The sequence below is a fragment of the Salmo salar genome, chromosome 13, assembly GCF_965601325.2.
Source record: "Salmo salar chromosome 13, fSalSal1, whole genome shotgun sequence".
Taxonomy (NCBI): domain Eukaryota; kingdom Metazoa; phylum Chordata; class Actinopteri; order Salmoniformes; family Salmonidae; genus Salmo; species Salmo salar.
The window spans coordinates 93011011-93038726 of NC_138303.1; the positions used below are offsets into that span (position 1 = coordinate 93011011).

General features: G+C 42.4%; 2 protein-coding genes across 2 annotated transcripts in view; one reads left to right on the top strand and one right to left on the bottom strand.

Annotated features, from left to right (window-relative positions):
* The first annotated feature begins 654 nt into the window (after nucleotides 1-654).
* LOC106568228 (E3 ubiquitin-protein ligase RNF34) lies at nucleotides 655-21041 on the top strand. Its single transcript, XM_014138382.3, has 9 exons — nucleotides 655-813; nucleotides 1015-1050; nucleotides 12469-12687; nucleotides 13719-14213; nucleotides 16583-16648; nucleotides 16863-17064; nucleotides 17293-17328; nucleotides 18641-18682; nucleotides 18980-21041. Exons 2-9 carry the CDS (start codon nucleotides 1042-1044, stop codon nucleotides 19162-19164), a joined length of 1254 nt encoding a protein of 417 aa, XP_013993857.3. The 5' UTR covers nucleotides 655-813; nucleotides 1015-1041; the 3' UTR covers nucleotides 19165-21041.
* A 406-nt stretch (nucleotides 21042-21447) lies between these two features.
* The window catches only part of LOC106568226 (lysine-specific demethylase 2B), a 51125-nt gene continuing 44856 nt past the window's right edge, over nucleotides 21448-27716 (bottom strand). Inside the window, exon 21 of the mRNA XM_082960456.1 lies at nucleotides 21448-27074. Coding sequence (XP_082816582.1) covers nucleotides 26893-27074 — 182 coding nt within the window. The 3' untranslated portion in view covers nucleotides 21448-26892. The remainder of the gene's footprint in view (nucleotides 27075-27716) is intronic.

A 27716-nucleotide genomic window follows, 5' to 3' on the forward strand; every position in this document is an offset into this window, starting at 1 on the left:
CTTGACACAACTGGGAAGCATTGAAGTCAACATGGGCCAGCATCCCTGTGGAACACTGTCGAGGGCAATAGTGGGTGCAACTCATTATTAGAAATGTGTTTGTATACTCAGTCTCTCTCTGTCTCCCCCCCCCCCACACACTTGTTTGTTTCCCTCCCACTTTGAAGTTTGTAGAGCCAGATGGATAGCCTCACATTGATCTCAGAGATTAGATGTTCTGATTCTGTATTTAGTGGAATAAAAAAATATTCAAGCCAATTCTTTTTGTGATAATCATAGGCTAATCAAATAAACATTCAGAGGTAGCTAGGCTCTATAACTAGTTGTAGTGCAGTGAAGTGAAGTGATGGATGGGCAGCTTGTTCGAAGATTACATCCTAGCCTACTGGGCTACAACTCAACTCTGCAGTAATGCAGTAATTTAACTATCACCCAAACACTTGTCGCAACAAAATCAAGTCCACATCTTAATAAAAAAGCTGCAGCAGCAGTATTTCATAAATATACATGATCTAAATTAAATATCGATAGTGCACGGCGGGTTGCCCGTATCAAGACATGCGCGTGCCTTACGCATAGCTCAGAACGCCCACTATGCGGCAATTGAAAAGGCGATTGGCTGCTAAAGATAACCGTACCTCCGGTTATTTCGTGATTGGTCGAGGGTGACTTGTACATTACGTTATGCCTATTCTAGAAGTACACAGGGAGCTTCTGAAAAGGAAGACGTAATGGTGTGATTCCTTGTGTCCTTGCAATGGTCATCATTCTAATATTACACGACAAATTCCACAACCGGGAGTCAGAATGAAGGTATAGTAGGCCTACTGCAATGTCAATATATCTATGTTGTGATATTTTGCACAGCCGGCTTGCATTCGATCTATATTACAACTTTTAAATCCGGTGCGTCGACAAATAGTAACAAAATGTCAATTTGGCATCCAATCAAACCTATTAATTGTTATACAATTACAATACATTCATTTTGTTGTTTGTCTGTTTGCTTTAAAGGGTTGCAAACTCTGATTTCACGGATACATGTATAAGGTGAGTGACAGTAGTGTTTTGCCGGTTGGAATATTTTCTCCAGGGCTGAAAAATGTATATTACGTTCTATTTACAATGGCATGGATACATTAAATGATGATGGTCACGAGCTCTTTCTGACCCTCGGTCTGACACTACTGTGCATCTCCCTCGCAGTGAACTATACCACAGTGCAATGTCCATTCATTTCCCCCATCGTTAATCTGCCTTAATGACATCAGTATACTGCAGTCAACGAGTGATGGAATATTTTGAGATGTCTGGTCTATTGATAATACCCCGTCCCTAGTATTTGGACTCACTAATCACAGACCAGGAGTGCTAGAACAGGAAAGAACAACAACCATGGTGGAGGGGATGGTGATGATGTTGAGGATGAGGATGGATGATTATGATAAATAACCCCCTAGCATTCTTTCAGTGTGAGCATCCGAAGTATGGAAAGTTGTTTACCTAATTTCAATGAACAAAGCCTAACCCCTGAAATCCTGTTTCTTGCAACACTGTAATAATGAGTATCAGTGTAGTATTGTGTTCAGAGTAGGTGATAGATAAGATCTAAATTGAGCAATTATTTCCACTGTCAATGTTTGGCTCCGATCCAGCATATCAATGTTATGCTGTACAGCAGGCAGTAGTCTTTCAAATTGCTATAGTATCACAAGGTGCCATGCAACGTCAACATATCACAACATATCACTTTAATAATGTTTACATATTTTGCATTACTCATCTCATATGTATATACTGTATTCTACTGTATCTTAGTCTATGCCACTCTGACATTGCTCGTCCATATATTTATACATTCTTAATTCCATTCCTTAGATTTGTGTGTATTGGGTATATGTTGTGAAAATTGTTAGATACTACTGCACTGTCGGAGCTAGAAACACAAGCATTTTGCTACACCCGCAATAACATCTGCTAAACACGTGTATGTGACCAATAACATTTGATTTGATATCAGACATTTGTGAGTACATAAAGTGCATTCGGAAAGTATTCAGAAACCCTTCACTTTTTTCACATTTTGTTATGTAATAGCCTTATTCTAAAATTGATTGACAAAATTTTCCTAATCAATCTACCCAACACACCCCACCCATAATGACAAAGAAAAAACAGGTTTTTCTAATTTTTTGCAAATTTCTTACAAATAATAAACAGAAATACCGTATTTACATAAGTATTCAGACCCTTTGCTATGAGACTCGAAATTGAGCTCAGGTGCATCCTTGTTTCCATTGATCATCCTTGAGATGTTTCTACAACTTGATTGGAATTCACCTGTGGTGAATTCAATTGATTGGACATGGTTTGGCAAGGCACACGCATGTTTATAGAAGGTCCCACAGTTGACAGTGCATGTCAGAGCAAAAAAACCAAGCCATGAGGTTGAAGGAATTGTCCGTAGAGCTCTGAGACAGGATTGTGTCGAAGCACAGATCTGGGGAAGGGTACCAAAACATTTCTGCAACATTGAATGTCCCCAAGAACACAGTGGCCTCCATCATTCCTAAATGGAAGAAGTTTGGAACCACCAAGACTTCCTAGAGCTGGCCGTCCGGCCAAACTGAGAAATCGGGGGAGAAGGGCCTTGGTCAGGGAGGTGAGCAAGAATCCAATGGTCACTCTGACAGAGCTCCAGAGTTCTTCTGTGGAGATGTAAGAAACGTCCAGAAGGACAACCATCTCTGCAGCACTCCATCAATCAGGCCTTTATGGTAGAGTGGCCCGATGGAAGCCACTCCTCACTAAAAGGCACATGACATCTGGCATGGAGTTTGCCAAAAAGCACCTAAAGGACTCTCAAACCATGAGAAACAAGATTGTCTGGTGAAACCAAGATTGAACACTTTGGCCTGAATGCCAAGCGTCACGTCTGGAGGAAACCTGGCACCATCCCTACAGTGAAGCATGGTGGTGGCAGCATCATGCTGTGGGGATTTCTTTCAGTGGCAGGGACTGGGAGACTCGTCAGGATCAAGGGAAAGATGAACGGAGCAACGTACAGAGAGATCCTTGTTTAAAACCTGCTTCAGAGCGCTCAGGGCCTGAGACTGGGGCAAAGGTTCACCTTCCAACAGGACAAAGACCCTAAGCACACAACCAAGACAACGCAGAAGTGGCTTTGGGCCAAGTCTCTGAATGTCCTTGAGTGGCCCAGCTAGAGCCCGGACTTGAAGCCGATCGAACATTTCTGGAGAGACCTGAAAATAGCTGTGCAGCGACACTCCTCATCCAACCTGACAGAGTTTGAGAGGATCTGCAGAAAAGAATGGGAGAAACTCCCCAAATACAGGTGTGCCAAGCTTGTAGCATCATAGACAAAAATACTTCAGGCTGTATTCGCTGCCAAAGGTGCTTCAAAGTGCTGAGTAAAGGGTCTGAATACTTATCTAAATGTGATATAAAAAAAAATGTAAAAAAATCTTAATCTGTTTTTGCTTTGTCATTATTTGATATTGTGTGTAGAATCAGGGGGGAAACTATTTAATCAATTTTAGAATAAGGCTGTAACGTAACAGAATGTGGAAAAAGGGGTCTGAATACTTTCTGAAGACACAAAGTTGGCTATGATGGTTCAGAGGTCTATCATAAACATGTTTGTAACATCTATATCTTCAAGTACTCAATCTTTTCCTTTATCTGCTTCCCTAGTATTTGAATAGTGATGTATTGTGGGGGGCCTAAATCAGTTTGTTGTCTCAGTGGAGGTGAAAGGTCATCTGGTCTTCTATCTGATCATGACAAACCATCATCTGCCCCAGAGAAATGGCTGTGACGTTGTATTGACAAATCTGGTTTCTTTTGAAAAGCAGCTTTTCAGCTCATGAGAAATGGAGGATGATGGCTGTAATATGTTTAGAACCACACATGAACCGTTTTTGTTGCAGTCAGTTGTACCATATGTTTTTCATCTAATTCATTGATACTGCATTGTCATAAGGATGCTGTTATTCGACATGACTTCTCTTGAATTACACTGAATTGTCAGTCATGGGGACTGTTGCTCATTGGGGCATATTGTTTTGTTGTGCAAGAGAATTCACTGAGAATTTGAGAGAATTTGCACAAGAGAATTCAGGATAGGTTGACTGGCATGACCCTGTTCTGAATTCCAAAATGGATTTGGAACTCTGAGAAAAGGAGCTATGGTCTGGAATTAAATGTGATAGACTCAGAAAGGTAGCAGTTTCCGTGGCGGTCGTTATTAAATATGCCAGTCATATTTTAATATCATTACTATCTCCTGAGCAGACACATCATTTTGGTTTTATTGCCTGCAACCCAAAATCCAAATCGCTCTTTTTTTTAATTAGTTGGAGCTATCCTCTTTTACCCCAAAGGTAAGGCTTTAAAGGTACAAATGTATGATGCACAGGACATTTGCCATCATTTCTAAGCGCCATCATTTCTAAGCTCCATCAGTTATCATTGACATGTTTGAATGCAGTCTTTTGAACAGCACATATTCATACATTGTGATTTGCTGTGCCTTCCCTGACAAAAGCAGCAAGAGATTGATTGAATCAGCTAGATTTTTCTGTCAGTTTTACTTCCTGATCTCAATGGAGATGAAGTCTAGTGCAGGCTGCCAGCTGACTGCACGCTTCACTATGTGAATGGCATCTCCCCCTGAAGCTACTGAAGCAATACTCTCCAGTGAGGAAACGATGGGGTGGAGAAGAGGGAAGGAAGAGAGGATCATCAAACTAAATTGATCATCAAATCACAAGTGTAGAATTTACTGTGAAATGCTTACTTACGACCTTTTCCCAACAACGCAGAGTTAAAAGGAAGAAAAATTAGCTAAATAAAAAAAGGAAATAGTAACACAATTAAAATAACATTAACGAGGCTATATAAAAGGAGTACCCGTCAAGTCAATGTGCAGGGGTATGAGATAGTTGAGGTATTGATGTAATATGTAAATGTCATGTAGGTAGGGGTCAAAGTGACTAGGCTATCAGGATAGATAATAAACAGAGTAGCAGCAGTGTATACGAAGAGTGTGAAAGTGTGTGGGTGGGTAGCCATTTGATTAACTGTTCAGCAGTCTTATTGCTTGGGGGTAGAAGCTGTCCTGGAGACGTTGGTCCTAGACTTGGCGCTCTGGTACCGCTTGCCATGTGGTAGCAGAGAGAACAGTCTATGACTGGTGGCTGGAGTCTTTGACAAGTTTTCCTCTGACATCGCCTGGTATAGAGGTCCTGGGTGGCAGGGAGCTCGGCCCCAGTGATGTACTGGGCCGTATGCACTACCCTCTGTTGCACCTTACGGTCGGATGCCAAGCAGTTTCCATACCAAGGGGTGATGTAGCTAGTTAAGATGCTCTCAATGGTGCAGCTGTATAACGTTTTGAGGATCTGAGGGCCCATGCCAAATGTTTTCATTATCCTGAGGGGGAAGAGGCGTTGTCATGCCCTCTTCACGACTATTCTGGTGCGTTTGGACCATGATAGGTCCTTAGTGATGTGGAAACCGAGGAACTTGAAGCTCTAGACTGGATCCACTAGAGCTCCGACGATGTGAATTGGGGCGTGCTCGGCCCTCCGTTTACTGTAGTCCACGATCAGCTCCTTTGTCTTGCTGACATTGTAGGAAAGGTTGTTGTCCTGGCACCACAGTCCCAGGTCTCTGACCTCTTTCCAATAGGCAGTCTCAATGTTGTCATGATCAGGCACCATCGCGTCGTCTGCTAACTTAATGATGGTATTGGAGTCGTGGCTGGAAGAGTGAAGGCTAGGGACACTGGGACAGGGTCTGTTGTTTTGGTGGGGTGGCAGGTAGGATAGCGGTTAAAAGCGTTGGGCACAAGAGTGTTGGGCCAGTAACCGAAAGGTCACTGGTTTGAGTCCCTAGCTGACTAGGTGGAAAATCTGTTGGTGTGCCCTTGAGCAAGGCACTTAACCCTAATTGTGCCTGTAATTCCCTCTGGATAAGAGCGTTTGCTAAATGGCAACATTTTTTAAATAAAAAAATAAACGTGGTGTGTCAACAGTAATCTGTAATTATTGTGACAGTTTGCCTATGTTGTCTGGTCTTTGTTCTTTAGTGAATGTCTAAAGCTCTGTTTTTACCTGGTTCAATTGTCCTGATCTTGTCCATATCTTGTGTCAATGGACTTATGGCATTAATATGTCTTAAAATAAATAAATATGATTTTGAAAATATAGTTGTTAAATAATTGCCATACAGTGAGGGACCAGGAAATCTGGTCACAATGCGGACACAGTGGATGGATATGAAACTCATTTTAATACCGTGTGTGGACATATTGAACAAGATGGCGCCAGAGAACAAGGCTGACGTTTTACGTATTCCTAACCAGTTGGGTTATTTTTGTTTGTTTCTTTGCGTTGTTTGTAATTAATTTTTGTACTTATTTTGTACATAACGTTGCTGCTGCCGTCTGTTATGACTGAAAATAAATAACTTCAGGACATCAGAACTGCGATTACTCACCACGGACTGGCAGAATACTTGTTTTCCTTTAACAAATCCGACGAGCCTGACGTGAATCATATACTGCTTTCCCTGGAACAGGCCCAGATCCCTGTAATTTGCGTGAAGAGAAGGCGTAGAAAACGGGTCCAGAGGGTGGGCAGTCTTCTGAGAATTCTTAGGTGATCGAATTAACCCCCACTTCCTTCCATTGAAATAGAAAACGTGAAAACTTTGGACGGCATTATCAACATACAGCTGGCTGGTTCTACACTGTATCGGTAGGATAGAACAGCGGCGTCTGGTGAGACAAGGTGCGGACTATGTATTTTTGTAAATAACAGCTGACGCACGATATCTAGGGAAGTCTCGAGGTTTTGCTCACCTGAGGTAGAGTATCTCATGATAAGCTGTAGACCATACTATCTACCGAGAGAGTATTCATCTGTATTTTTCATAGCTGCCTACATACTACTACAGACTGATGCTGGCACTAAGACCGCATTGAATGAGCTGTATTCCGCCATAAGCAAACAGGAAAACGCTCACCCAAAGGCGGCGCTCCTACTAGCCGGGGACTTTAATGCAGGGAAACTTAAATCCGTCTTACCAAATTTCTATCAGCATGTTAAATGTACAACCAGAGGGGAAAAAACTAACTATGGACCACCTATACTCCACCCACAGAGATGCATACAAAGCTCTCCTTCCATTTGGCAAATCTGACTATAATTCTATCCTGCTGATTCCTGCTTACAAGCAAACATTTAAGCAGGAATCACCAGTGACTAGATCAATAAAAAAGTGGTCAGATGAAGCAGATGCTAAGCTACAGGACTGTTTTGCTAGCACAGACTGGAATATGTTCCGGGATTCCTCCGATGGCATTGAGGAGTACACCACATCAGTCATTGGCTTCATCAATAAGTGCATCGCTGACGTCGTCCCCACAGTGACCGTACATACATACCCCAACCAGAAGCCATGGATTACAGGCAACATCCGCACTGAGCTAAAGGCAAGGGCTGCCACTTTGAAGGAGCAGGATTTTAACCCGGAAGCTTAAGAAATCCCGCTATGCCCTCCGACGAACCATCAAAAAGGCAAAGCATCAATACAGGACTAAGATCAAATCGTACTACACCGGCTCTGACGCTCGTCGGATGTGGCAGGGCTTGCAAACCATTACAGACTACCAAGGGAAGCACAGCCGAGAGCTGCCCAGTGAGACAAGCCTACCAGATGAGCTAAACTACTTCTATGCTCGCTTCGAGGCAAATAACACTGAAAAATGCATGAACGCACCAGCTGTTCCGGAAGACTGTGATCACACTGTCCGCCGCCGATGTGAGTAAGACTTTTAAACAGGTCAACATTCACAAGGCCGCAGGGCCAGACGGATTACCAGGACGAAAGGCTGGTCATGGCTCACATCAACACCATTATCCCAGAAAACCTAGACCCACTCCAATTTGCATACCGCCCTAACAGATCCACAGATTATGCAATCTCTATTGCACTCCACACCGCCCGTTCCCACCTGGACAAAAGGAACACCTACGTGAGAATGCTATTCATTGACTACAGCTCAGTGTTCAACACCATAGTGCCCTCAAAGCTCATCAATAAGCTAAGGACCCAAGGACTAAACACCTCCCTCTGCAACTGGATACTGGACTTCCTGACGGGCTGCCCCCAGGTGGTAAGGGTAGGTAACAACACATTTGCCACGATGATCCTCAACACAGGGGCCCTTCAGGGGTGTGTGCTCAGTCCCCTCCTGTATTCCCTGTTCACTCATGACTGCACGGCCAGGCGCGACTCCAACACCATTAAGTTTGCCAAAGACACAACAGTGGTAGGCCTGATCACCGACAATGACGAGACAGCCTATAGGGAGGAGGTCAGAGACCTGTCCATGTGGTGCATGGAGAAGAACCTCTCCCTCAACGTGATCAAGACAAAGGAGATGATTGTGGTCTACAGGAAAAAGAGGGCCGAGCACGCCCCCATATTCGACGCATGTGACTAATACGATTTGATATTTCTGAAAATGTGGGCTCAATTAGAATGTGGACAAGATCAGGACAAGGAACGCATGTTCACACCTGGTTTAAACAAGGCTTTACACTGTCATATATTCTGCCAAAAAGAATAATAGAAGTCAATGGTCAAAAACATTTTAAAAAAGCACAGCGCTCCTCAGCAGGTCCAGCGCATCAGCAGATTGACTGTTTGCTTCACTGTCAAAATGTCTGAAATGACAAGTGCAAGTTAGGGGCCCTAAACCCCTTAAAACTGCCCACAACCAGGCATGCTATAGTAATATGTAATATTTAATCTTCATGTAGATTAGATATTAATAAGCTCAAAGAAGTGTATATATTGGTAACAAAGTAGTGCATTTTATTGTAACTCTTGTTTGCAGTTATCTATTGTATGTTTTGTCAGTCCCTCCCTGCAGAGCTTACTGGGTGCTAATTGAGGTGACAGGGGAAAGCTCTTCCTTTGGCGCTGTGCCAGATATGAGTGATTTCATGGCCATACCACTGTGCCTCCTTCTGCTAAATCTAGCGGAAGGGTGTAGTAATGGCCCACTGAGTAACTGTCCAAAGATAGGGGAATTATCTAAGTCACAGTGGATCTTTTACCACTCTTTCTGTGTGCCTGGTTTATGCCCCATTGCATGCTTGGTTGGATGTATGAGTAGAGCACTCATCTATTTCCATTGCCTGCAATGTATTGAGAAAAACTCAACCCTGCGACACTTATCTTTTCCCATTGACTACATTGTATTGAGAAAAACATCAGCTACTGTGACATTTGACCTTCATTCAGAAACGTGCCAGGATGACATTTTCTTATGATATCATGTTTCACAACCAACTTATTGCTGTACTGTACTGTATTTCTGGGAAGACCATCTCCATCTCAGTGCAGTCAGTTGCACATATAGCACTTAGCTCCTGGATTATATAACTGCAGACTGGCTAAGCAGGCAGGCGAAGAGAGGTGAGATCATAGAGCAGGGCTGTGTGTTGTGGCAGGTCATGGCTGAGTAGAACTGTGTTTGTGGACGGCAGCGGCCTCATCTTGTAAAATATAGCCTACGCTCACTGTTCTCTACTGTGCTCAGACATAGCCACACTGTATGCTCATGTCAGCTATTGATTCCCCAGACCCTGTAACAGAAGACATTTTCTCTCCCTGCCCTCTTCCTCCTCTCCTCCCCCAAGGAGCTGCGCCAGGGATCATGCCATCTTGGGTCTCAGGCCTTGGAGTAGACAGTCTTGCAGTCAGTAAACATTGATCAGGCAAACATGTCACATCCATTGTATGGTCTTCTTTTGGACCACATTAATATCACTAAGTGCACCTACTCTACTAGGTCATAAGGCTGTCATATCTGTTAAATTAACCCACTGCTCACACAGTTACCATACAAGTCTTAACATAGAGAGGATGTTTTCAATGAGAGCCATAGCATACTCTCATCGGGGGATTTATGTCTGTAGCGTTGTGTGTGACCAGGCATTCATTATATAATGGACAGAAAGTTAGTGGCAATGTGCAGTTGCTACATCCATTTTTGGACTTGTGATAATGTACACATTGATTCTTGAAAAATATAACTGATAAATGCCTCATGAGCTTAGTTCAACTGTCGTACCCCATCAGAATGCAAAATATAAGCTGGTTATAAACAAAGTAAATGTAAGCAGGGTTATTCAACTCTTACCCTATGAGGTCCAGAGCCTGCTTGTTTTCTGTTCTACCTGATAATTCATTGCATACACCTGGGTGTAAATCAGTCTCTGATTAGAGGGGAACAATAAAAAATGCAGTAGAATTGGCTTTGAGGTCCAGAGTTGAGTTTGAGGGCTATAAAGCCTCAAAACATGGTTAAAACTATAATTTTGATATCATGGATGGGTCAGGCATTGCATCCATAGCCCTGTCTATAAATTTGAGAGTGGTTACATTTCTCCAGCCCCATCCCTCAGCCGAAACGGGTGGGAGGCAGCTTTGTTATTGTTTCAACTGTGGATTACACCTTTAATGATTGAACCCAAAATCCCTTTTGGGGCATAGCTCATTAGGACAGGCTGTTTATGCTCTAGTGCTTGACCATTTTCAACCACAAACAGACCCAAATAGCGCTCATAATAATGTATTTGCAGCAGGCACGTTCACAGATAGGGGTCTACCTTTGCCCTCCCACTCGCCAACTGCCCTTTGGGTGGTGGAATATATATTTTTGTATGCGGTTTGCTTTACAACTGCAACGGTTTATCGTCTCATTAGGGTGAATGTGTGTCACCTGTGCTGGCCCAGATGCTATTTAAGAGTGGCTGGCCGAGGGCTCCAGTTGTCTTGAAAGAGGTGGAGGGTTAACACCTTTGACTCTCCCCATTTGATTTCAAAATCATTTATCTGAACTTCCCAGTTTTGCACCACTTTTTGGTTTCTTCCATGTTTTTAAATTTGGTGGGTGTCTTTTAGGTCCTAGTTGTTGCTAGTCAGCTTTCAGTGGACACCCCCATAAGTGTTTTTCAGAACCCCTCTTAAAACTCAACCTGTTTTGTTTTGGTTGTTGACTGGTTTTGTTTGTTCCCCTTTTCTGTTTGAGTGAACATTTTTGGTTTTCTTGCTAGGAAATGTAACAAAAACCAAGGAAAGAGAATGCAAGGAAAAAGTGGCACAAAACTTAAACCAGAAGATCAGATAAAGGATTTTGTCTAGAAAGCAAATGGGGGTGTCAACTTAAGGCGTTAACCTTCCGCATCTCTCAAGACAACAGAAGCACTAGGCCAGCTGCTCTTAAATATCACCTGGCCCAGCACAGGTGAAACACCTTCCCACTAATGAGATGACAAACCAGTGCAGGTGTAACACATACTGACTAACGAGGTGACACCAATCGGTGCGCCCCACACACTAACATCCAATCTCTAAATATAAATGGAAAAAACAAAGCCTATAACAGTAGCAGCACCACATGTAGTCTATTAGACTCTAACTACCATATACTAAAAATATCCACTAGCCAGCCAGTCATATATCATGAGTTAGAAGTTTATGAATATTATATTAAGAAGTTATTATTTAAGAGCATTGAAGATAAATCACAACCAGTGAAAACATATATATATAATATAATATTTTTCACCTTTATTTAACCAGGTAGGCCAGTTGAGAACAAGTTCTCATTTACAACTGCGACCTGGCCAAGATAAAGCAAAGCAGTGCGACAAAAACAACACAGAGTTACACATGTAATAAACAAGTATACATATAGAGCTAGCTAACTAGCAGATGGGTGCCCTTTTTTCATTTTGAGCACCTGCACCCTGAAAGGTCTGTGCACGGCCCTGATTTGCAGTCCACATTCAGTGTCCTTTTGTGTCTTTCACTCTGTTCCTTTTGGATCTTAAGTTCCTTCCTGTGAAGAGCTATAGGCTGTATAGCATCCACCTCTGCACCTCCACACTGTTCACAGGACCTTGTTCTGAATACGCCAGCTGCCGTCAGGCACTGCTACACATTTCTGTTTTTATGTGCGAACACCCCAGATTCTGTATTATAAAACTTCAATGCTTTTTGTTGAGGAACTCAGGAGCTCAAAGGTAGTTCATCAGAGGGGGGAGGTGGTTGAGCATCTGAAGGTCACAATGAGGCATTGTGGGATTCAGGGACAAATTACGAATGATGTGAGAAGTCTGAGATACCATTCCCTTAGCGACGCGACCTACAACAAAAGTTGTACTTTTCTCTAGTCTATTGTTGTAGGTGAAATTGGGGCACTGTATTGATTGCATTGAAGGCTACTATGATTTCAGTACTCCCAAAGGCATATTGTTTATGAACCTACTGGGATGGATAATAGGACTCCAAACTATGCATTCAAACTTGGAGACATTCATTTAAAAAGAACAGACGTGCACACTTTGTGTGTTTGTTTCATAGGCGGGGGCATCGTCCATGTGGGCGTCATGCTGTGGGCTGCTGAACGAGGTGATGGGCACAGGGACGGTGCGTGGGCAGCAGCCAGGGTTTGGGGCCGGGACGGGGCCCTTCCGCTTTGCCCCCAGCGCCGGGTACTCCACATATCCCCCCACCAGCTCAGGGAGTGCAGGTCAGCTCTGCAAGGCCTGTGGACTGGCATTCTCCGTCTTCAGGCGCAAGGTAGGTGGTGATGAGGATGATGACAATAGTGTGTAAAAAGATGAGGAAGAACACTGTGCCCCTTATAAATAAACTAATAACACTAACTTCCATATGAAATACTCAATCATACTGGTCACACCAGGGCATCAGCTTAGACTGCAGACCGGTAAATGGCAGAGCATATCTAGGCTTTGACTGACAGTGTAGCATGCTGGGACAGCGATAGAAGCCCCTGGAGGCTTCAGCGTTCTTGCACTTCCAGGCTCAGACTGCTCTATCAGCTCGCTCACACCTGTTGCCATGCCGATGGCAGGTTCAATCCCAGAATATATTCTACTCACGTGTGTGTGTGTGTGTGTGTGTGTGTGTGTGTGTGTGTGTGTGTGTGTGTGTGTGTGGTGTGTGTGTGTGTGTGTGTGTGTGTGTGTGTGTGTGTGTGTGTGTGTGTGTGTGTGTGTGTCTCAGCTCGATATCTGTGTCAAGAAAGGAGAGGTTCTGGGGGACGAACACAGATGATTGATAAATGGATCTGTCAGAGTGTGAATGTCCTTTCTGGTCCACAGCTCATTTGCAATGCACAGTAATGATATGGAAATTATTTCTGGCCATATCCCACTTTTTCTGTCTCCATTCAGACTGCCTGTCAGTCGATTCATCTGAGTTTCCTCAGTAAACCGAGATAAGCTTGTAAATGTCAGGAATAGCTAGAGAATATTCCACATAGTATTATTTAGCTTGTCTGTGCCAAATGGGGTAAACTCATCCTCTCTCCTAGGACATAGTGACATCATAGGGAATGAGTCCTTGTATTGGAAAGCTGTTGTCTGGTAGATCTGGCAGATCCCTGTCATTAGTTGTAATTAAGAGTTCTAAAACCAGGATAGTTAATTGACTCCATGATGCCAATAATTAATTACATCTATTAATGAATTGATCAGGAGGAATGGACATGACTGGCTGATGGGATCGCCTCTCTTCTAAATGTGTGTGGTTAGTCTCTATCGCTGTCTCTCTCTCTCTCTTTCTTTCTCTCTCTCTCTTTCTCTCAGCACATATGCTCGGACTGTAAGAAAAGTTTCTGCGCCCTGTGCTCGGTGCTGCAAGAGAGCATCCGCTGCTGCACCACCTGCCACCTCCTGCGCGGAACGGCCTTCCAGAGACCACAGCTCATGGCGCTGCGCGTTAAAGACCTGCGCCAGTACCTGCTGCTGCGCAACATCCCCACAGACACCTGCAGGGAGAAGGAGGACCTGGTGGACCTGGTGCTCTGCCACCAGGAAGCTGGAGAAAACACCTTGACACAAGGAGGTGTAGAGGAGGAGGAAGAAGAGGAGGAGGATGCAGACACAGACAGCCAGCACTCGCTCCCCCACTCCCTCCACGCCTCGCCCCCCTCAGCCGCACACCGCTCCGCCTCGGAGCAGTCGTCTCTCTCCACCTCGGAGCAGTCGGCTCTCTCCACCTCGGAGCAGTCGGCTCTCTCCGCCTCTCAAGGAGACTCTCCTCTCAGCCGGAGTGACAGCTCAGGGACCGTTCAGAGCCAGGTATGACTACACAAACACATAACACACACACACGCATGCACACACACACTCACAAACACAACCTAGTCCCATTCCCCATACAGCTGCCCCCCTTCGTTTACCATCTTCCCTGCTCTTTTGACATCTGTCCTCCTTGTATCAAAGCTAATTCATGTGAAGGTTGATAAGCACATGGCATGGATGTGGGAAACATATTTGTCAGTGTGAAGTAGAGTTGTCACAGCTAAGCATAACAATCAACAACGAGGAATTGCTACTCTAGATCTCTAGTGCTGGGATGTAAGTGGATTATGATTGTCCACAGCCCTGCTGAAAGTAACTCCTTTGATAACCATTTAGGCTAAATATAGGAGCATAAAAAGCTTACAAGCATTCTAGTAATTGCAGTATAGTTTATTGCAGTCAAGCCCTGTCCTTTGCAGCCAGTTTGATACAGTCTGGTGCTTTGTGTTTGACATGAATGAAGGGGTTCACTCACACAGATCATCTGCTACATTCATATTTCATACTGCACAATTTCAGTCTTTTCTGTGATCTGCCGTCCACGTGACTGACAGCTGCTCTTACAATGTAGCCCTGGGAGCTGCAGCCAGTCATCAACAGCCAGAGCTGAAGCCCTTTTTTTTAGGTCTATTATGCTGTCGGTTATGTAACAACGCTCAGGCTGGACCTGATTCCTCTCAACCGCACAGCTGTAATTGAAAAGAGAGAGCGAAACACAACAATACTGCTCACATCTCTGTCCATGGGATCATTTTGGCCTAAACATCAAAATCATCCACTCCTATTGTAATCCATAAAGGATGAAATGAGTGGGGCTCTAGGCTGGTTGTGGGCATCGCTGGTGTCTGGTGGTAGTGCAGTTGTGGTGTTGTCAGTTGTTAGAGCTGAGCTAGGAAGGCAAGCACACCACAAACAGGCCTGCTGATGCATTATTAACACAGGTGCATGCTTGCAGCCTGCGGCTGATTGGTCCAGTGGAATACGTAGGGAGCATGTGTGTGCACATACACCCAGGAACATCAGCCTCCCCCGACCCCCTATAGACCCAGCCCCCATCCCTCATCGTGATGTCACACCGGAAGAATGCATTAGCCCTGCACCGTTAGCTAATTGCTTTATGTGCGGTGGTCCGGTGGAGACAGAGAGGAGGGGGGGAGTAGGCTCTTCATGATCGTTGCTGTTTTATGTTCTCTCTTCATTGCACATAAATGGCTGAGTTAATGCAAGGCAATACGCCACAAGGTAAACATTCTCATCAGATTCATCCCACCAAGACCATTAGATTCTGGTTGCAGGCAAACTCCTAATATAGTTAACATATTCAAAGGGAATAATTAACCAATCAGTTAAGATTAGAAGAAGCAAATGGTGCTGAATACTAAATGTAGCATGGTACCTTTTTATAGTCCCGTACCCCTTCAAACATTCAACCTCCAGCTGCGTACCCACTCTAGCACCAAGGTCAGCGCACTCTAATGTTTTTGCCATCATTGTAAGCCTGCCACACACACACTATACGATACATTTATTAAATATAAGAATGAGTGTGAGTTTTTGTCACAACCCGCCTCGTGGGAAGTGACAAAGAGCTCTTATAGGACCAGGACACAAATAATAATATAATAATAATCAAGAATTTTTCTCTTTATTTAACCATCTTACATATAAAACCTTATTTGTTCATCGAAAATTGTGAATAACTCACCACAGGTTAATGAGAAGGGTGTGCTTGAAATGATGCACATAACTCTGCAATGTTGGGTTGTATTGGAGATAGTCTCAGTCCTAAATCATTTTCCACACACAATCTGTGCCTGTATTTAGTTTTCATGCTAGTGAGGGCCGAGAATCCACTCTCACATAGGTACGTGGTTGCAAAAGGCATCAGTGTCTTAACAGCGCGATTTTCCAAGGCAGGATACTCTGAGCGCAGCCCCATCCATAAATCTGGCAGTTTTCACAGAAACGCTTGTTGCAATTTTGATGAGGCTCTCTTGTTCAGATATCGGTAAGTGGACTGGAGGCAGGGCATGAAAGGGATAACAAATCCAGTTGTTTGTCATCCGTTTGTTAGTGTCATCCATTTCGGGAAAGTACCTGCTCAATTGCGCACCCAACTCACTCAGGTGCTTCGCTATATTACATTTGACATTGTCTGTAAGCTTGAGTTCATTTGCACACAAAAAAATCATACAATATAAAACCCGTCTAGTGATCACAGCACCTCTGGTGGTGTTTTATAGAAGTTCTGATTTGTGGGAGAAAGAGTGAGGAGCATCAGACAACACAAGTATTTCAAAACTGTCATATCTGCTCCAGTACTGTTACTTAACTGCTGTTGATCCTCTTTTGTGATGTGTTTCCAGGAGCATGGGGAAACTCCGACCATCCCACTCCTTCACCTGGAACCTGCCAGTGACCCTATCATAGAGGTGAGACGACCAGCCCTTTACATCGAGCTGCCTCTTTCCTTTCAGTCTCCACCTCATGTATTTAACTGAAGAGAAATCACTGACCCACTCTTGTGAGAGCATTCACTTGGTCAGTTGTATTGCCTCAATGACCATGGTGTGACCAAACATAGTCATAATTGAACTCTTTGTATTGAACATGTTTTCTGAAGTGCCTCCTCTTTTCTCTTTGTAGGTCAGTCCAGTGACACAGAGGAGGATACGGGCCTCTCTATCTGACCTGGACAACGAAGGGGACATTGAGAGCCTGTCTGTCCGGCAGCTCAAAGAGATTCTGGCCCGTAACTTTGTCAACTACTCTGGCTGCTGTGAGAAGTGGGAGCTGATAGAGCGGGTGCATCGGCTCTACAGAGAGGACGAACAGAACAGGAAGTCCAGTAAGCACCACGTTGAATCATTTTAGTCCTCCTATACCAACCAACCTAATCTTAACTAGAGCACTACTGATCCATTTGATAACGACCTTCATAGATTATCAATCTCCAGTTCAAACCTAGTTTGAACAATAGAGAAACTGTCCAATTTAAAACATCTTTCTTTGATTTGGTATTATTCACAGGTCCAGATACACAGTATTAAAGATGTATTTCTGTATTTTCTTCCAGTGGAAAATGTCAGCAACATCAACAGCATGTCTGCAGGTGAGGGCATTCAATACTGTTTTGTTGTATTGTATATTACATGATGCACATACAGTTGAAGTCGGAAGTTTACATACACTTAGGTTGGAGTCATTAAAACTCGTTTTTCAACCACTCCACAAATATCTTGTTAACAAACTATAGTTTTGGCAAGTCGGTTAGGACATCTACTTTGTGCATGACACAAGTCATTTTTCCAACAATTGCTTACAGACAGATTATTTCACTTATAATTCACTGTATCACAATTCCAGTGGGTCAGAAGTTTACATACACTAATTTGACTGTGCCTTTAAACAGCTTGGAAAATTCCAGAAAATTATGTCATGGCTTTAGAAGCTTCTGATAGGCTAATTGACATCATTTGAGTCAATTGGATGTGAACCTGTGGATGTATTTCAAGGCCTACCTTCAAACTCAGTGCCTCTTTCCTTGACATCATGGGAAAATGAAAAGAAATCAGCCAGGACCTCATAAAAAAAATTGTAGACCTCCACAAGTCTGGTTAATCCTTGGGAGCAATTTCCAAACGCCCGAAGGTAACACGTTCATCTGTACAAACAATAATACGCAAGTATAAACACCATGGGACCACGCAGCCGTCATACCACTCAGGAAGGAGACGCCTTCTGTCTCCTAGAGATGAACGTACTTTGGTGCGAAAGATGCAAATCAATCCCATAACAACAGCAAAGGACCTTGTGAAGATGCTGGAGGAAACAGGTACAAAAGTATCTATATCCATCCTACAGAAAATTTGTGGGCAGAACTGAAAAAGCGTGTGTGAGCAAGGAGGCCTACAAACCTGACTCGGTTACACCAGCTCTGTCAGGAGGAATGGGACAAAATTCACCCAACTTATTGTGGGAAGCTTGAGGAAGGCTACCTGAAACGTTTGACCCAAGTTAAACAATTTAAAGCAATGCTACCAAATACTAATTGAGTGTATTTGTACTTCTGACCCACTGGGAATGTGATGAAAGAAATAAAAGCTGAAATAAATCATTCTCTCTACTATTATTCTGACATTTCACATTCTTAAAATAAAGTGGTGATCCTAACTGACCTAAAACAGGGAATTTTTACTAGGATTAAATGTCAGGAATTGTGAAAAACTGAGTTTAAATGTATTTGGCTAAGGTGTATGTAAACTTCTGACTTCAACTGTATATTTGAGTTTTGTACAGGAAATGACTATGTACAGGAATTGTTTTAATACTATGTGAGAAGGAAGAATTTGAGTAAGAGCTTGTATCCTATTAGAATCACTAATGGTTGTTTTGTCACTGCTCCTTTCCTTCTGTAAATAAAGTGGTGTCATATCCTCCGCCTATCTGCAATGGTGCAGTGGAAGGTAGGCATGTCTAACTCCCACTATCCCACCTGCAAAACCATCACTGTCTTGAAATACAACTCTCCATATTGATGCATGCTGAAGTCTAATTTCCCATTCAATCCCAACCATAACCCCTCCTGAGTAATACGCTATGTGCTGTTCTGAGAGAGACCACCTCATCCTGCTGTTTAACTGGCTATTTGGGCAATACATCATCATGTACAGTATGTGAATGACCCTAGAGAAGACAGCCATCCTCAGGCTGCTAGCTCTGTAGAGTAATACTGTTTTCTCATGTGTTGTTTTTCTCCACAGACAGTGTGAAGGCTCAGCTGGCCTCTGATGACCACCTATGTCGCATCTGCATGGACGCTGTGATCGACTGTGTGCTGCTGGAGTGCGGTCACATGGTCACCTGTACCAAATGTGGGATGAGGATGAGCGAGTGCCCCATCTGCAGGCAGTACGTGGTGCGGGCCGTGCACGTCTTCAAGTCTTAACTCTGCCGTGAGCGTGCATGTCAGCCAAGGACATTGAAGCTGTGACGTGGAGTGTGCATATGCTTGAAAACCTGAGGGAGTGTGAATGGTTTTGCAAGTTTCCAAGGACTTAATGCTGCAGCAGATGTGCACATCCTCCAGTCCAAATGACATGCAGAGCAGACAGCTTCACACGGCCTGACTTTTACTACAGCTACTAGAACTACAAGAGCTCCACAGGAAACTGCTCTGTCGTGTTTGGACCTCCACTGGCTCCGGGACACTGACTGACCTTCTGTCTTTAGTGTGATACACACTGAATTGTTTCACAAATAACTCTACAATATCTTATTTTACAGCGCTTCATTTCAATTCGTTTTTTACTTTTAATAAACCATGATGCGGAATTGGTCCCATCAGGGCCAGTATACTGAAAGGGGACACAGGGCTTGTGCCCCGGGGCCCTGTCCTTCCTCAACCAAATTTGTATTATTACATTTTTTGGGGTTGTGGGTCAGTGGGCCCCCCAGATAGCAAATAGTGTAGAATTGCAGGAAATTACCTTTAAAACGGCAACATATTCTCTTAGCCTCATGATAAAATGTGTAGGAGGGGGGAGTGCCTTGAGGTCGGTGCCCCAGGGTTCCAAATGCAGTAGTCTGGCCCTGGGTCCCATGGATACTTGAATTGGATATGTTTCATGGTGAGTAGGTATGAGGTGATCAAGGTGGAGATCATTATGATATCCCAGGGTTAGAGTCAATATGGTTTACACACTCATACCACACCAGGCTATACTATACGTATCTCCTTCAATGTTCTTTAGTATGTGCGATATTAAAAAGGACTTCTATGTCTGTCTATGAAACTAGTCTGAGAAACTCAACCAGGTTGCATGTCTCTGTGCTGTTCCATTCTACACACACACGGGGAGGGTTTTAGGTGCCAAACTTCATACCACAACTACATTACTGATGTCTGATTGCTGTTTCTATGCCAAGTGTCACTCCTCACTTCAGACCATGCGTTGTAGATTTGAGCAACATCCAACCAAATCAATATGTAAACCATCAAGCTCAGTGATTGGTTGGATTGTAGGGAAGCTCTTGAGCCACATGCTATGGGTTATAGGGGCTTCAGTTCAAGGCTGTCCAACCCATGTTCTCCTTGCATGTGTTTAGTCAGTCACAAGTGATATCACATTATGATTAATGTCTATGTTGATGATCTTGTTTGGTTTAGAGAAGGCTCCTGTCTACTGTGGTAACATACCATACACTGTGGCTGGGTCATCCCATGCTTTACGTTCGTATGCTCTTCGTCGGTGTATCTTTTATTAAAGTCTGGCATGACTGACAATGTGTCTCTGCTACTTAGCTTAATTAAGCAATATCATTCCATTACTTTTCCTAGGTGTGTTGTCCATTGGCTCAGTGTTCACCTCTTGAAGGCGACTGGTGCTAATTCCTCTGTTCTGAGCTCATATTTAAACGTCTTATCACATTGTGGGTTTGTCTTTTAATATCTCTTTTCAAGAAAAGAAAATGATGCATAAACTCAGTCTGTTAAGTTTGTTTGTTTATACAAATACAACTTCTGTTCTTTCATAAAATTATATTTATTCAAATGTCTATTGAAAAAAAAAAAGTATCTACTAATGCCTGTAGATCGTTAGACAAAAAGCTTATTGCTCTAAAATAATTGCATATGATATGTAAGCTATTGATAAATATTTTTGGGATGTCTTAATATAATTTATTAGCATTTGATATTTTAAGAGGTTGAATTGAATTTTTTTCAGAATGTAAATTCCCTTAATTTGATCAAACTAATATGACTCCAATCAAAAACAGAGAGATCACTGATCATGACATTTCCCCATTAAAGTTCTCATTTTATTTTGGAGCATTTCTTATCCTTACCTGCTAGGGGATTCAAAACCTTATGAATATTTGTACATCGCTCACGGTGGCAAACACTGTCACTGTGTTTACATGTATGTTTATAATAATGCTGCGATATCTCAGATGTCACTTGTAGGCAGCTATATGATGTCAAAGTATGATGAGTTATAGCTATGAGCACTCTATGGAATCCTGGAACTTTGTATTTTGGAATGTTGAACATTTTATTTTGGTAATTACAATAATTATTTAATAGATTTAATAAAATACCGTACCATATAATAAGCAGAGATCCTGTTTTTTTTTTTAACACTGCTGTATCCGACCAGTTACCCTAAATCAATTGTTTATCCCCGGTTTAATGAATGCAAGTAGACAAAATGGCAAACTATTCCAAATGTTGATGTTTAAGGTCTTTATTTCAGAATGTAAAAACCGTTAATAGATATTCCAACATATGACATACTTTAAACATATTTCACAAATGTTTTGTTTACATATTGCACACAATGCTTATAAACATGACCAAAAAGATAAATTAAGACGATCGTGGAAACATGACCAAAAATAGAGTTCAGTATTTAGAATGAATTTTTAGTAACTCAAGTCACAAACAGTTCTCTATACAGTATATACAGTTGAACCAATGACATACTAGTACTAAAATATTTCCCAACTGCACAGGGAAGACATGGTTGGTAGTTAGGCCTGTCCTCATACAAAAAAGTATATTTATATACACATTAGGACCCCCCAGTAGCCATACTTTTGTTATTTCCTGTAATTAACACGAGTTAAATACAAACTGGGGAACTGTATGGTCAGTGTCTGACAGGTAACTAACTACATTCCTTATATTACACCAGTAGTAAGTAGTGGCTTTACTTGTGTATAGAAGTTATTATTATACCATATACGATACTGTGTCTGGTTAAAGAGATTCTCCAGTACTTTTGTATACTTTTTAGCCAGTAGTTCTGAAAGTAGCGCTCATAGCTAAAACTGGTCCCCGAAAATTGCATACCACATCAGATATGTGCACCACATCACTGCTCTCTCTCTCTCGCTCTATTATGTGTGCATCTTGCTAGCTGTCACTCAAGCATTTCACGGTTAAGTCTACAACCATTGTATTTGGCGCACGTGACAAATACAATTTGATTGTGAGGGGCTGAAGCTCAAATTGCTAGGGGGCTAGCCCACGTGGGGGAAAATGGCAGAGCCTACAGTTTCCAGTAAACAGTGGCTTCGAACTAGCGATTTCGTGGAACAGTAATTCTGTTCATAGATTATGCACGTATGAACGGCATTGACACATTCAGTCGAAAGTGGGAGGTTTAAAAAAGACTCACTAGTCGGCAAAGTTCAGGAGCATGTCTTTAAAACCTGCATCTATAGGTGTGAGAATCCCTTGTAAAAAATTAAAACAGTATGGTAATGTCACCAGCCTAGTATATGGAGACTGATTGACAGATTCTTGGTATGCAAGTAGTAGACTTGAAATCAGTCTCATGATGCTTCCTCTAGTAAACGGTTACTGGTGCCAACTCACACTGGCTTGATAAACCTGGGAAAGTACAGTAATATAAAAAAAAAAAAGTCAAAACAGTGGAAATCGATTTTTATAGATACTTAGAAATTGAAGTGGAGTAAAACAACTGTTCTATGGAAAGTAGAAAGTACCTGTGTAAAGACAAATACAAATATCAAAATGAAATAGCAGCACTTAAATAAATAAAATATAAAACACCTGCACAGAAAACAAGCTACTGCTCTATTGGCATAAATCTTCAGAGAAGGTTTGAGTCTAAATAATAAAAAACAAACAGTGAGGCAGATTGACACCATTCAATCAAAATGGTACATGTAAATCAGTGCATTCAGTACTGCACAAAAGTATGAAACACTTTCTGATAAAAAAAATTGTTCTGTATAATGCATAAACGGTGCATTGCAACAAAAGAAAATAATGAACAAAATTAGAAAAACATGACCATTGTGTTCATCAGGGGTGGCCAATCATTTTGGCTCGAGGGCCACATCAGCTTTTCAAAATTAAATGTTGAGCAGCACAGATTTATTTTCGGACCGATGTGTTCGTCAAAAGCAAATTTGCAGGTCAGAAAAAGAAGGCAGTTATTTGAAAATATATATCGGCCCATTATAATATCTATCTATCTAGTTTTAGATGTTCAAGAGTGGCCTGGAGTGGTTTTTAACCCAAAACAATCATTCCTCATGGAAAGAGAACACCTGCTCTTTCCATGACAGACTGACCAGGTGAATCCCGATGAAAGTTACGGTCCCTTATTAATGTGATGTTAAATCCACTTCAAATCAGTGTAGATGAAGGGGAGGAGGACCCGTTAAAGAAGGATTTCTAAGCCTTGCAACAATTGAGACATAGATTGTGTGTGTGCCATTCAGAGAGAGAATGGGAAGACAAAATATTTAAGTGCCTTTCAAAAGGGTATGGTAGTAGGAGCCAGGCACACCAGTTTGAGTGACTCAAGAACTGCAACGCTGCTGGGTTTTTTACGCGCAACAGTTTCCCGTGTGTATCAAGAATGGTCCACCATCCAAAGGACATCCAGCCAACTTGACAGAACTGTAGGAAGCATTGGACAAAACCCTGACACCTTGTAGAGTCCCCAACGTAATGATGCTGTTTAGGGCAAAAGGGTGCAACTCCATATTAGGAAGGTGTTCCTAATGTTTTTTCACTCAGTGTGTGTGTGTGTGTGTGTGTGTGTGTGTGTGTGTGTGTGTGTGTGTGTGTGTGTGTGTGTGTGTGTGTGTATGTGTGTGCATACATACACTACCGTTCAAAAGTTTGGGGTCACTTAAATATCCTTGTTTTTTAAAACACCAGTCTCAACGTCAACAGTGAAGAGGCGACTCCGGGATGCTGGCCTTCTAGGCAGAGTTCCTCTGTCCAGTGTCTGTGATCTTTGCCCATCTTAATCTTTATTTTTATTGGCCAGTCTGAGATATGGCTTTTTCTTTGCAACTCTGCCAAGAAGGCCAGCTCCGGAGTCGCCTCTTCACTGTTGATGTTGAGACTGGTGTTTTGCGGGTACCATTTACTGTAGCTGCCAGTTAAGGACTTGTTAGCTGTCTGTTTCTCAAACTAGACACTCTAATGTACTTGTCCTCTTGCTCAGTTGTGCACCGGGGCCTCACACTCCTCTTTCTATTCTGGTTAGCCAGTTTGTTCTGTGAAGGGAGTAGTACACAGCGTTGTAATAGATTTTCAGTTTCTTGGAGATTTCTCGCATGGAATAGCCTTAATTTCTCAGAACAAGAATAGACTGACGAGTTTAAGAAAGTACGTGGTTTCTGGCCATTTTGAGCCTGTAATCGAATCCACAAATGCTGATGCTCCAGATACTCAACTAGTCTAAAGAAGGCCAGTTGTATTGCTTCTTTGATCAGAACAACCGTTTTCAGCTGAGCTAACATAATTGCAAAAGGGTTTTCTAATGATCAATTAGCCTTTTAAAATGATAAACTTGGATTAGCTAACACAACATGCCATTGGAACACAGGAGTGATGGTTGCTGATAATGGGCCTCTGTACGCCTATGTTGATATTCCATAAAAAATCTGCCGTTTCCAGCTACAATAGTCATTTACAACATTAACAATGTCTACACTGCATTTCTGATCAATTTTATGTTATTTTAAATGGACAAAAAATGTGCTATTCTTTAAAAAACAAGGACATTTTTAAGTGACCCCAAACTTTTGAATGGTAGTATATATATATATATATATAGTTGAAGTCAGACGTTTACATACACTTAGGTTGGAGTCATTAAAACTCGTTTTTCAACAAATTTCTTGTTAACAAACTATAGTTTTGGTAAGTCAGTTAGGACATCTACTTTGTGCATGACACAAGTCATTTTTCCAACAATTGTTTACAGACAGATTATTTCACTGTATCACAATTCCAGTGGGTCAGAAGTTCACATAAACTAAGTTGACTGTGCCTTCAAACAGCTTGGAACATTCCAGAAAATTATGTCATGGCTTTAGAAGCTTCTGATAGGCTAATTGACATCATTTGAGTCAATTGGAGGTGTACCTGTGGATGTATTTCAAGGCCTACCTTCAAACTCAGTGCCTCTTTGCTTGACATCATGGGAAAATCAAAAGAAATCAGCCAAGACCTCAGAAGAAAAAATGTAGACCTCCACAAGACTGGTTAATCCTTGGGAGCAATTTCCAAAGGCCTGAAGGTACCACGTTCATCTGTACAAACAATAGTATGCAACTATAAACACCATAGAACCAAGCAGCCGGCATACCGTTCAGGAAGGAGATGCGTTCTGTTTCCTAGAGATGAACGTACTTTGGTGCGAAAAGTGAAAATCAATCTTAGAACAACAGCAAAGGACCTTGTGAAGATGCTGGAGGAAACAGGTACAAAAGCATCTTTATCCACAGTAAAACGAGTCCTATATCGACATAACCTGAAAGGCCGCTCAGCAAGGAAGAAGCCACTGCTTCAAAACCGCCATAAAAAAGCCAGACTACGGTTTGCAACTGCACATGGGAACAAAGATCGTACTTTTTGTAGAAATGTCCTCTGGTCTGATGAAACAAAAATAGAACAGATTGGCCATAATGACCATTGTTATGTTTGGATGAAAAAGGGGGAGGCTAGCAAGCCGAAGAACACCATCCCAACCGTGAACCACAAGGGTGGCAGCATCATGTTGTGGGGGTGCTTTGCTGCAGAATGGACTGGTGCACTTCACAAAATAGATGGCATCATGAGGAGGGGAATTATGTGGATATATTGAAGCAACATCTCAAGACATCAGTCAGGAAGTTAAAGCTTGGTCGCAAATGGGTCTTCCAAATGGACAATGACTCCAAGCATACTTCCAAAGTTGTGGCAAAATGGCTTAAGGACAACAAAGTCAAGGTATTGGAGTGGCCAATCCCAAAGCCCTGACCTCAATCCTATAGAAGATGTGTGGGCAGAACTGAAAAGGCGTGTGCGAGCAAGGAGGCCTACAAACCTGACTCAGTTACACCAGCTCTGTCAGGAGGAATGGACCAAAATTCACCCAACTTATTGTGGGAAGCTTGTGGAAGGCTACCCGAAACGTTTGAGCCAAGCTAAACAATTTAAAGGCAAAGCTACCAAATACTAATTGAGTGTATGTAAACTTCTGACCCACTGGGAATGTGATGAAAGAAATAAAAGCTGAAATAAATCACTCTACTATTATTCTGACATTTCACATTCTTAAAATAAAAGTGGTGATCCTAACTGACCTAAGACAGGGAATTTTTACTAGGATTAAATGTCAGGAATTGTGAAAAACTGAGTTTAAATGTATTTGCCTAAGGTGTATGGAAACTTCCGACTTCAACTGTATGTAAGTATGTATGTATGAATGCATGCATGCATGTACGTGTATACACACACACACACACACACACACACACACACACACACACACACACACACGTTCACTTGCAGAAAGAAAAAATTAAATACTTCAATATCTTAGCAAAAAAAATAAAAATAAACATGCTCTGTCAAATTTCCAGTACAGCCAGGTGTCCTGTCTTACATGTTGAACATCCTGTTTTGGAAAACATTCTTGCTTCAGCAGCACAAGAGCCATTCAATGAGTATCAGGGCAACAGTCACTTTTAAAATGTCTTATGCCATTTCCAATGTGGGTTGTTTTTTTGCACAGAGATGTGTGAAATACAACACTGTCTCCATGGTGACAACATCACCCTTGCCAGTTCCTTATTCTGACGAGTGTCCTAGCTAGCCAGTGCATACAGTAGTCTTTGTCAACCTGCTGTTTGTCCACTAGCTGAGTTTCAGCAGTAGTTTCTCCTCTACTAGTTCAAACTGTACACTCACTGACATCTCAGCAATGAATTGCTCGCAGCCCTCTTTGGTCACCTGCTTGCAGTAGCGCAAGTCAATATGACAGATGCTTCCACAGCGCTTGAAGTAGGTCAGGGACTGGTCCGTGACTCTGTTGCACACTGCAGAGATTAGGGAGGAGGAAGATACATTATGAGGTTGTTGTAATATGAGACCATTCATCATCTTCAGTTAATGCACAGAAAGATACGTGCCTCCTATATACTTGGTCATAACAGTCATTTGTTTTCTAGAATAAAGGCTCCAACCAAAACCTCACCATAGTCATGAGCATATTGAGTACAGTCAATGGGTGACAGCTTCCCCCATTAACAGTGACTGACAGTGGATATTTAGACATCAGTGGTGCCAGAGAGCCGTCTGTCTGTCTGTCTGTCTGTCTGTCTGTCTGTCTGTCTGTCTGTCTGTCTGTCTGTCTGTCTGTCTGTCTGTCTGTCTGTCTGTCTGTCTGTCTGTCTGTCTGTCTGTCTGTCTGTCTGTCTGTCTGTCTGTCTGTCTGTCTGTCTGTCTCACATTGACCCAACCTTTAACAGCACTACTCAGGGAGAGGAGAACCATGGGGTGGTACTTCAGTTATGGTGTTTGGAATGGAGCCTAGTTTTACTCCACCCCATGGCTCCAACTGTGCATCAGAAATAGAGACAATTAAAGATATTTATACTGGTGTCCATGGGGTCGTTATATGACTTTATGAGGCACACATTCATCTCAGTGGGCAACATTTGTCATTCAATAAGACCTAT

Bases quoted from the DNA above. Each gene is read 5' to 3' on its own strand.
- LOC106568228 (XM_014138382.3), top strand. The intron at 14,214-16,582 runs GTATGACTACAC...ATGTGTTTCCAG, and splicing joins CAGGGACCGTTCAGAGCCAG to GAGCATGGGGAAACTCCGAC. The intron at 17,065-17,292 runs GTAAGCACCACG...ATTTTCTTCCAG, and splicing joins CGAACAGAACAGGAAGTCCA to TGGAAAATGTCAGCAACATC.